Source organism: Lacerta agilis, chromosome 16, assembly GCF_009819535.1.
Source record: "Lacerta agilis isolate rLacAgi1 chromosome 16, rLacAgi1.pri, whole genome shotgun sequence".
NCBI classification, from domain to species: Eukaryota; Metazoa; Chordata; class Lepidosauria; order Squamata; family Lacertidae; genus Lacerta; species Lacerta agilis.
In genome coordinates, this window is record NC_046327.1 from 24,955,990 (window position 1) to 24,966,982 (window position 10,993).

At 45.5% G+C, this 10,993-nt stretch overlaps 1 protein-coding gene across 1 annotated transcript; it reads right to left on the reverse strand.

Annotated features, from left to right (window-relative positions):
- Positions 1-527: 527 nt before the first annotated feature.
- LOC117060736 (transcription factor HES-7.1-like) lies at positions 528-6,984 on the reverse strand. Its single transcript, XM_033173249.1, has 4 exons — positions 6,689-6,984; positions 6,145-6,246; positions 3,531-3,609; positions 528-1,098 (listed from the first exon to the last, which is right to left on the reverse strand). Exons 1-4 carry the CDS (start codon positions 6,800-6,802, stop codon positions 800-802), a joined length of 594 nt encoding a protein of 197 aa, XP_033029140.1. The 5' UTR covers positions 6,803-6,984; the 3' UTR covers positions 528-799.
- Positions 6,985-10,993: the final 4,009 nt, after the last annotated feature.

The following is a 10,993-nucleotide window of genomic DNA, read 5'->3' on the forward strand; positions in this document are numbered from 1 at the left end:
AGTGAGTGGGGCTGAGAGACTTCAAAGAAGTGTGACTAGCCCAAGGTCACCCAGCAGCTGCATGTGGAGGAACGGGGACGCGAACCCGGTTCCCCAGATTACGAGTCTTCCACTCTTGACCACTACACCACACTGTAACATGGATGTAACAAAACAGGAAGCACAAGTGCTTCATATCTGCTGTTGTTCTGCCTTCTGCAATTACTGCCTTGTGCAAACTTTTGTATCCCTCTTGTGTGGGAGACATATATTGGGAACCTGAAGGTTTTTTGGGCTTGGTGGTGGAAAGCAAACACTATATTCCAGTTGCAAATGAAGTGCAGTCGATTGGTAAAGCACTGGTGCTCATCCATATCAATGCCACATCACAAAGCTCCTCCAAAAAAAGATGACATTCTTGCAGTTTCAGTTATTTAGGGCACATTTGGCCCACTTAGGAGAAGGCAAACAATATAGTTAATGAAAATTCTTACATCAGTCTATTTTTGAAGCATTTATTTACAAATAATTTTCCGTTTCAGTTTCTTTAAGCTTTTATATTTAATACACGTGAACAACACCAAGCACAGTGTGATGTAGAACCACAGAAAGCAGCAAGGGAAAAACTTATGTACACAGCAGAAAATGGATCATAAGACAAGATGGACAGAACAAGAAGGGCACAAATACTTTCCTCCATGGAGCCACAGGCACACAAAAATTCCTGAAAGTATTTCATCAAAGCCAAATAAATTAGAGGCTCCAGTACTCGCATGATTCTTTCTGTCCTCATTTCCTTATTATATAGGTTAAAAGAGGTTCAAGTAGACCAGGGTCTCCAGAATACCTGGGACCCTGTTCTGTTCAGGATCCCAGAAGGGACAGACCTTTCAAAACATCTAAAGCCAGGGGAAGCCAGGCACTTTTCACTCCAGCTGGAGACCTTTCCCAGCTTAGATGCTGGTGGAGAAATTGCCAGTGAAGTCCCAGAGGGGCGTCTGGATGAAGAGCTTGACTGACTGGCAGCATTCAGATACTGCTGTGTCTCTGAAATGAGGAAGGCTTGGACAAGAGAGGCACAGTAGGAGTATCCTGTATGAAAGCCCTTGTCCTCTGCCACTGTGGAGAGAAAAAGAACATACAAAGGAGAGATGAAAGGAGAGAGGCAAGTCAAGCATCCATCAAATGTATGCATCTGCATGTCATGAGGAGAAAGGGGCCTGGGGTATAAGCTGTGTGGTTTCTTCTAACATAAAAGAGCCTTGTTGGGTCAGATGAAAGACCTCGTCTTTTCTTATCTCTGCGGCTGCAACCTCTTGGGTGACGCGGATAGTGTTAGGCAGTTGGATGTGCATGCATACTCCGTCCGTTTCCCTGCCTTCCACCCACCCTACTCTGCACGGCCCCAAGTGCTGGCAACCCACGCTACACCACTGGTCTGTTTTCACACTCTCCTGCTCATGACCCCCAGCAGCTGGTATTCAGAGGTAGGTACCTCTGGTTCAGGAGGTAGTGCATTGACAGCCTTATCCTCCGTGTTTTAGCCTAACCCCCAATTAAATTTTAAATAGTTACAAGTGACAACTTAAACAATGAAAACAGCAGACAGCCTGCCTAAGTTATGGAGAAGGGGCAAAACTGATCATTAAATCAGCAATCCGTTGGGAGGTTAGTATGTCAGTGATTCACAGTGTGCATGCACACGAAAGCTCATACCAAGAACAAACTCAGTTGGTCTCTAAGGTGCTACTGGAAAGAATTTCCTATTTTGTAGTGATTCACAGTGTAAAAGTGCAGGAGAAAGAGCCCTTCTGTCAGGCATCAGGGAATCTGATCCCCTCACAGTAGGCTGCCAGGAATAGACAGACAAGGAGAATTCTTACCAATGTCTTTTATTGAATATTCACAGAGAGCAGCTTAGAAATGCAGCCTCTTGGAGTAATGGCGTTACTCAGAGTAATCTCCACCCCCCTTCTCTCCTCAATTGTCAACAGCACCACCCACCTTATGGTGGCTGCTTAGAGTCATTTGCTTCTGAGCCCTTTGCTCTCCTACTTTCAATGCTCACCGGGTTCTGGGAGAAGGGGGGTCTGGAATGCTTTTGAGTGATAATGTGTCAGCCGGCTGCTCTGACTCTGTCTCCTCTTCCTCTCCTATTATTTCCCAACTTCTCCTCTCTTCTGCCTCTGAGCTATGACCTCCCGCAAACCACTGTTGTAACTCTATACTGTCTTCCTCTTCTCAGAAACGTTCAGGCTGGGGAGGCAGTCTCCACCATTCCTCCTCTGTCCAGTCCCTGACACCTTCTGATCTTGACCTTGGGTACATACTCTTGGGTCTTGGTTTGCAGCAACTTCTTGACCTTAACTCTTATTAATGAAAGTATGACTAAAAGTGTTGTGTATATTGATTCAAGGGTTATCATATCTGTATTATTAGTGTCTGTATTCACATTAGGGGAAAGTAACTGCCTTCCTGTTCCAGAAGGAACAGTTACTATTGGTTCATTCAAGTTGCTGCATTTGGATCCTCAGTCTTATTGGTTCCCACCAAAAGGCAGCTTTGTGATTGCTTGAGATTGTTCCCTCCAAAATGTATCATTTCTAGCCAGTCTTCTGTCCCTATAAATGTAGCATCCCTCTCCTCAGTTCCCCAGTCTTGTTTGTCTGAATAAAGAGTGTTACATGAAGAAGCTGTCTCCTGCCTGTTCTGTCAGAGCTGAAATCACTTGCTGAATCACGATCCCCACGTTACAACAAAAAGTATGTGGGCAATGCCAGTGGAGGTATCAGAAGCCAGAGAGGATGACTGAAGATTTCAATTGGTCTTGCATAGCTTAACAGAGCCAAATGAGAGAAATTATGCAGATTTGCCCATTCACATCATTTAAACTGGCTGCAGAATTCAGCTTGCTTGGCTGCAGACTTTTAATTCTTTTAAGTGAAATTCACACAATTGTGATTATAGGCTGTAATGATCTAGGAGCTGGATCCTGCTACATCTATTTCCTGGCAGGCTCACCTGCAATCCAGATAAAATTTTGTAATATGTGCCTAGTGAACTCAAACTATTATGTGCATGTGACTTAAGCAACTCCTCTCTGAGGCACTTCATTTGTTATTGTTATAATTATAATTATGGCATTTCTATTCCACCCTTCTTCCAAGGAACTCAAAGTGGCATTCATGACTCTCCCTCTCTCCATTATACCCTCAAAATAATCCTATGAGGTAGGTTAGGCTGAGAGATGGTGATCGGCCCAAGTGAGCTGCATATCTGAGCAGGGATTTGAACACTGGGACTCAGCTACATTAGTCAAAAAATGTGTTTTGAATGTGTTACAAACATGCAACACCAGATGGCGTGGGGGAGCAAAAAAAATATTTTTTTCCTTTTATTATAACAATTTAATTTCTGACTTATTTATAGCGTTTTTCCCCTGTGTGTAGATCCACTCCTGGTCTCCACTCTAACCATCACACCCAACTTGCTCCATGTTATCCATCTTCACTATGGTACATTGCAATAAGCCATTCCCACCTGCAACTCACCTGCTAGCTGCAGTGTTTGAATCCGCTGTACAGTCATTTCTAGAAGAGCTGCCTTGTCCATGCGAGAATTGGGAAGAGGCTTTTGGGAGGGAAAAAAAAAGAGGATAACTGGAGACCGGCTTGGAACTGGGCAGAAGTGGGCATGGCAAGAGGAGAAAGAAGAGGATTTGGCATGGACAGGAACTACTCTCAATTGAACAAAGAGAGCTGGTAATTCCAAGAAACCATTATTCAGTGAACTTGGGGGGACATATGTGTCACAGATTGAAATCACTTTTCATAGTCCCCTACAGAAGCACCATGGGAATGGTAATTCCTAATGAGAAGGCAGGGATATCTGATTTAAAACATTCTCAGCACACCCCATGAAACTACAGTTCTGAAGGTTTTTTGAAGGTAGTTCAATGTAGGTTTTCTAGTGTGGTGTCTCAAAAGTGAATGAAACGAGACTATCTTCCTGCAACTCATATTGCATTTTCTTTTACTGGAACTTTTCTCCCAAACTGTCATTTGAATGCTGGGAGAGAGTGTCCCACAGTCCGAGCTTCAAATTGTGAGCCTTTGGGTTTTGCATTTCGCTGCACTGATATCCAGCATGTTACCCAGTGGGATTGGTTGTCTTCAGAATACAAAAAGATTTAAGATCCTTTTGTGTAGGTGCTGCCTGGCAGGAAGGAATAGGAGGAACCTATATCTGCACCACAAACCTCTTTCAGTGTTGTACCAATTTTGTGGTACTTTGCAGTTTGATGAGAGTGCTAAGAATTCTTCCCTGCATCCTTAGGTTCAGCTCACACAACTATACTTCTCAAGGATCCTGAGAGAAAGAGGGAGAGAATATGAAGGAACAAGCTTATTCTGCCACTGAAGACAGTTCGGAAACTTCAGCTCGTGCAGAATTCAGCGGCCAGGTTGCTCACCAGAGCCAGGGCCGGCGCCTCCATTTAGGCGAACTAGGCAATTGCCTAGGGCGCCAAAATGGAGGGGGCGCTGGCCAGGTTTGGGCAGGACGGGCTAGCAGCAGCTTCTCTGCTGTAGCGGAGAGGTGCTGCTTGCCCCCTACGCCACCCCCCCGGCTCCCGCTAAAGCAGGCTTTGGCGGGGGGCGGGCGGTGGGACGGGCGAGCAGCAGCTCTCTGCTACAGCGGAGAAACTGCTGCTTGCCTCTCCACCCCCCCGGCTCCCGCTAAAGCAGGCTTTGGCAGGGGGGCGCCAGAAGGTGGTTTGCCTAGGGCGCAAGAAGCCCTAGCACCGGTCCTGACCGGAGCAAGATATTTTGAGCATATTACACCGATCCTGGTCCAACTGCACTGGCTACCGATTAGTTTCTGGGCCCAATTCAAAGTACAGTGGTTCCTTGGTTCTCAAACGCCTTGGTTCCCAAACACCGAAAACCCAGAAGCAAGTGTTCCAGTTTCCAAATGTTTTTCGGAAGCCAAACATCTGATGCGGCTGTTGGCTATTGTTTCTGGGGCGCTTGCACCAATCAGCAGCTGCGCCTTGGTTTTCAAACATTCCGGAAGTCAGCTGCTGATTGGTGCAGTGTGCAGGTGCCCCGGAAACAATAGCCAACAGCTGCATCGGATGTTCGGCTTCCGAAAAACGTTTGGAAACCGGAACACTTACTTCTGGGTCAAATGGACTTCTGGAACGGATTAAGTTTGGCACTTTTGTTTTTGCTATTTATTTTGTGTTTTTGTTTTTGGAGGCTTTTTCGGTTAATTTGTTTTTGTGGCTGTGTGGAACCCAGTTCAGCTGCTAATTAATTGATTGTGTGACTGCTGAAATGGATAAAAGCCCCCCATCCAGACAATGACTATCATCAGTGCAGGTAAGAAAAACAATTTAAATTTTTATCATCTACAATACTGTCTTATTTTATAGTACAATACATTGACTATTGCTTGCTTTCATTTCACGGATCAATGGCCTTGTTAGTAAAACTCATGTTAAATTGCTATTTTAGGGGTTGTTTTTAAAAGTCTGAAACAGATTAATCCATTTTGCATCACTTTCTATGGGGAAGCACGCCTTGGTTTTGGAATGCTTTGGTTTTGCAACGGACTTCTAGAACAGATTAAGTTTGAGAACCTTGCAATACCTCAAGGACCGCCCCTCCCCATATGAACCTACCCAGACCCTGAGATCACCTTCTGAGGCCCTTCTACGTGTGCCTCCTCCATGAGAGGTCCTGTGGGTGGCAACACATGAACGGGCCTTTTCTGCAGTGGCTCCCTGTTTGCGAAATGCTCTCCCCAGGGAGGTTTGCCAGGCGCCTTCATTATACACCTTTAGGCTCCAGGCAAAAACGTTCCTCTTTAGCCAGACCTTTGGCTGATTGACACCCAATGCCCTTTTAAAATGTGTTGGGGAGGAGAGTTATTGGGTTGTTTTGTTTTATTATGAATTTTGTGTTTTTATATTCTGATTTTATGTTGTAATCGCCCCGAGACATGCGGGTATAGAGCGGTATACAAATTTAATAAATAATAATAAAATAAAAAGTTGAAGCTTATCATGTTAGATACATACAGAAGCTTGATGGTGGATGCCCTCTCACCTCCAGTGGGATGTGTTATTATGGTTATGGGGAGACACCAAATGTGGCTCCTTACCTTGTTACCTGCGCTGGTGCCATCTAGTAAGAGAGCCTTCAGTTGGTTGAGAGACTGGGCAATTCGATTCCTTCGCTTCTTCTCCATTAGTGGTTTGATGATCTGCGGATGAGGAATTTCTGCATCACTAGAGGAATTGACTAGGAAGCTGTTTGTCATGCTGAGCAAGGACAAAAGGCGGAGGAGAAGAACTGGGGAACAGGGGGAACAGTTGACCAAAGCTGGCCCAAAACACTGAAGTGCCTGAATCAGAAAATCCATATGATACCCTCTCTCACTAATTAACATGGGTACGCAGTTTGGCGGGAAGTTTCCCCAAGTAACCCCCACTGAAGTGAATGGGAGATGGACAAGATCACAGCCTCTTTCTCAACTGTTCATTCCAACGGGGATTGTAGTGAATATCCTGCAGAACTGCACCTGTTGGTCAGTTCTGTCTCCCTCCATCTCTGCCTTCCTTACAATCCCGTCAGCCCATACTTAACCCACCTCCAGACCTTTGCCAACACAGCTTCTCTCTCACTCTCTTTTCTTTTGCATGTACCTTTTTGTAGACCAGACGTTTTGGCTGTTCCAGATGTGGTTTCTTCCAGCTGCATCCCCTGGGTGCCCCTGTTGTCATCCATGAAGCTTTGCGATCTGTCGTCTCCAGGCTCATCTTATCTCTCCGAGAATATTTTCAAATTTCCCTCCTTCTGCCCTCCCTTTAATTTATAGGACATCCCCAGCACAGCTGTCACATTGTCTGCAAATCCTATTTACTCGCCCCTCAACAGAGGCAGCCAATGAACAGCTACAGAATCCCATTTGTCTTTCTGAGAGGAGGAGTGTGATGGTCTCTAGGAGGCTGGCCTGCACTCCAATGAACTGTCCAGAAGAGAGCTGGGAGGGAATTTTAAAAGGGGATTTCATTTCAGGCCGGCCAGCTGCTCCTTTAGGGACAGGGTGGGTGGGTTGGTGGGGGAGTAAAAAGCATGAAGAGGGTGAATAGAGACTGGGGCAGAGGAGAGGAAGCTATTGAGATGGAAATGAGGGCAACAGAAGGTAGATGTGTGTTTTGCTGGGTTGTGTGTGTGCTGGCAGCTGCGCTTGGGGCGAGAGGGAGATTTTGAAATACCAACACAACTCTGCTCAGGCAGAACAATCAGACCCTCCACTTAGCTTTGTAGCGTTGCCGGGGCAATGTGAGGCAGCCTCCACCTCTCAAACCGGGTTCTTTGTGAAAGGAATAGGCAGCAGAAGAATGTGTCATCACCCCATTCTAAGTAGCAGGCAGTGCAGACAGAACTTGGGCCAAAACAAGCAAAACATAACTTATATGTTTTCTAGAATGATTCAGGATGCCATTGCATGCACATATCTCTCACCGACCACAGGCTTGCAGGGATTTCTGGCTGAGAACTTAAAAGAGTTGCTGACTTTGACAATAGAGCATTCTGGGCCGGATCAGCCTTTGGTTCGGATTCAGTACAAGGAGCTATCATCAAATGCTCAGGATAATGTCTGAGACAAAGGATCAGCTAGACATAAAATGGAGGCAGAGAGATAGCGGGAGCAACCAAATTATTCTCTTTCATGATTCATGGCTATGGCGTTATTCCCCATCCCTATAAAGCTCTAATATGCAAAATTCAAAAAGATTTGAGCTTAGCATTTAATCTGTAATGCGTGTTCTGGGCGTGTGTGTGTGTGTGTGTTTGCACTGTGCACGTGAAATCCTTGGTAAAACAGTGACGTTCTGAGCTGTTTCCAGGGAAGAACTGTGAGGGGAGAGAGTCCGTGTTGGTCAGCAGATAGGTACTGTAATGGCTTTCCCCACTTGACTTACCCCATCCTTCAGCCCTAGCAGCCTTCAGAAGGGAGCTGTTTCCAGAGGAAGAACTGTGAGGAGAGATGGAGACACTGTTTGCCACCAGGGGGAGGTTGGTTTCACCAGGGCTGCCAAACCTTCTGCCCGAGGAACCTTCAGAAGACAGTTGCTGCCACAGGCATTGTGTGTATGTGTATTTCAATGAGCTGAATAGAGTGAAAGATAGGTTAGGCTAAGAGATTGTGACTGGCCCAAGGTCACCAAGTGAGCTTCATGGCTGAGGGGGGATTCGAACTCTGGTCTCCCAAGTCCTAGTCCTACACCTTAACCATTAGGCCACACTGGCTCTCTGGTTGCAAAGGTGCCACCAGCAAGCATTTTTTTCTGGTTGTTAGGTAGTATTTAATCTGACAGTGGATGTGCTTATTATGTTGATAAGAGTTGAAAAGAGCACATTGTCAGGGACTGGGTTGGAATGCTTGCCTCAGGTTCCTTAAAAAAAATAAAATACTGCTTTTACTGAGGTCTAGACATTCCCGCTGGGGGGGAAATAATAATATCGCCAGAGTAAGCTCCGTACGCTCCAACATTTCATAGATGAAAACAGGGACTCTCAGTTTTCATACCAAGAATTTCCGCTTCTCATAGGACCCGTTGCTGAAAGCTGTTCACCTGCTGCACAAAGCATTCATTCAAGATGTAATTTGCTTTTCTATATTGGCTTCTCTGTGTTAGTAAACTGACCACAACAGATTCCCTCTTTTGTCTCATGCCGCAGGAGGTCTTGCTATTCTTTAAATGTCACTGATTAGAGGTAGTTAATGTGAGCAGAACAGAAGGGAGACTCTTGTACCTATGAACACAGTTTTAAAAAGCACCCTCAACAGTCAAAGGAAGGATGGTGGTTTAGCAGGGATGAATGTCTTCTCCATTATACCCAGCAGATGATGCTCTACAACCGTTTCTGCGGCACTTGGATACCCACCAAAATCTGTTTGTGGCTCAATTATGTTCTTGGAGTGGTGATCACAGGATAATGATAATAATTGAGCATTTGGTGCTCCTGGGGTTACTTTTTAGGTATGAAAACACAAACCAACACACACTCAGCACAATGCAGTCAAAGCTAAACTCCATTGGTATACCCTCCAACATTTCTCTGGTAAAAAAGGGACATTCTATCTAATAAATAATAATCATAATAATATATTTATACTCCACCCATCTGACTGGGTTACCCCATCCAGTCTGGGCGGGTTCCAATACAAGTAGCAAACAAAATAAATCATTAAATATTTAAAAAAAAAACCTTCCCTGTACAGGGCTGTCTTCCGATGTCTTCTAAAAGTTGTATAGTTACTTACCTCCTTGGCTCGGGGGTCACATAACACCATACCCTCTGATGAAAATAGGGGGGTCCTACCATACCCTCCAACATTTCTCTGATGAAAACAGGCGTATCTTAAGGAAAAGTGGGACATTCTGGGATCAAATCAGAAGCTAGGATTGCTTCTGTAAATCTGGGACTATCCCTGAAAAATAGGGACACGTGGAGGGTCTGCATTGTGCTAACACTTCCATGAAAGCAGATGGACATAAAAAAATGGAAATGGAGGCAGATGGATTCACAACACCTGTTTCGGGGGCTAGAGAGGGCAGTGGCAGTCTAGCTGCAAATGCTCTTGGAAGAAACTGACCAAGCTGGCCCATTTTAGTCTGATTTTGGGAAAGAATTGGCATTTGTTGCCCTGAATGGATGGTCTTCTTCAGGAGAGTGTCATGGGGAATGCAACCCTGTTGCTGTTGCTTGATCTCTCAGCAGCTTTCAACCCTGTTGACCCTCTGCACGAACCCTGTGCCATCCCCAAATCTTCTCCAGAGCACTGGGGGAACCCCCAGAACAGATTTAGCGGGTGGAGAATGCTTTGCTGCGCACAGAAAGAGAAATGTTTTGCTTAGTGCTACATTGAATAATGCCCGGTGGGATGAAGCTGGTTTTTAAAAGATAGCCTTAGAAGGGGGAAAGCTCACTTACACAACCCAGCCACAGCGCAATCGCTGAATCCCCAGTTTACACTTTGGTCCTCTTCATTTTCTCCTCATGAACTGCTTTGTGTTCTGCCTCTAGAGTCATTTTCTCTCCGCACTGCCAACAAACCTCCCCTCCCTTTGCCAACCCATGTTTCTGACCCCATCTCCTGAACTCCCCCTGCTGCCTTCAGAAGGTTGCCATGACAACATCCTGGGGGCTATAATTCGGCTGTGATAAATATGAGAAGAAGCTGCCCTGTTATTTTCTAACGGGGGTGGGGGGTGGGGGGTGGGGAAGAGAACCAATTTTAGGTGGAACAATTCTATTCCTTCTCAAACACCCTGTAAAGCAGGCAACAGGTGAATGGCCCAAATTCTGAGAAACCCTTGGCCAGCAGTTTGAGGACATGCACAGGGGTAGGGTTTTTCCGTCTCTTAACCGAAATATACACTTCCTAGTTTCATGGGCTTTTAATTCAATTTTAAGATACTGCTCTAGGCATGTTGATTGAGTTCTGACTTGTGCTAGAGAGGGAGCTGCTGGTTTTCATCTCTCCAAGGGGAGAGGGGTCCCTTGCTTCATTGTCCTAGCATGTCTCCATGCAACCAGAAAGAAAGAAAGAAAAAAACGTTTTTTTCTGGCAATAAACTACTTTAGGTTCTCTGCAAACCACCATCTTAAGGCTGTCAGGATTGCAAACAGCCCTTTAGCAGCAATATCTCTGCACCACCATTTCTGTTTTAACTTCCAGCCTAAGAGCTCTGCGAAACTCAAGAACTATTGTTTGTGATGGATTGGTTTAAAATTACAAACCCACCTTTTTCCTCCAAGCTGCTCACACCTCTTCACTGAATACTCACAACAAACCTGTGAGGTAGGTTAGGGCTGAGAGGCAGTGGCTGGCCCAAGGTCACCCAGTAGGCTTTGTGGCAGACCCTGCTCCTAGTCTGACAGTAGGTATGAGGTCACTGCTGCTGGGATCTCCCCTTTGCTCAGAAGCTGAAGCT

What these genes read in the sequence shown, in the direction of transcription:
- LOC117060736 (XM_033173249.1), bottom strand. Translation starts at nt 6,802, where the DNA reads ATGAGCCTGGAGACGACAGATCGCAAAGCTTCATGGATGACAACAGGG. An exon ending in GCACCAGCGCAGGTAACAAG is followed by an intron (nt 3,610 to 6,144) that starts GTAAGGAGCCAC and finishes CCCTCCCAAAAG; the next exon opens with CCTCTTCCCAATTCTCGCAT. An exon ending in TCAAACACTGCAGCTAGCAG is followed by an intron (nt 1,099 to 3,530) that starts GTGAGTTGCAGG and finishes TTCTCTCCACAG; the next exon opens with TGGCAGAGGACAAGGGCTTT.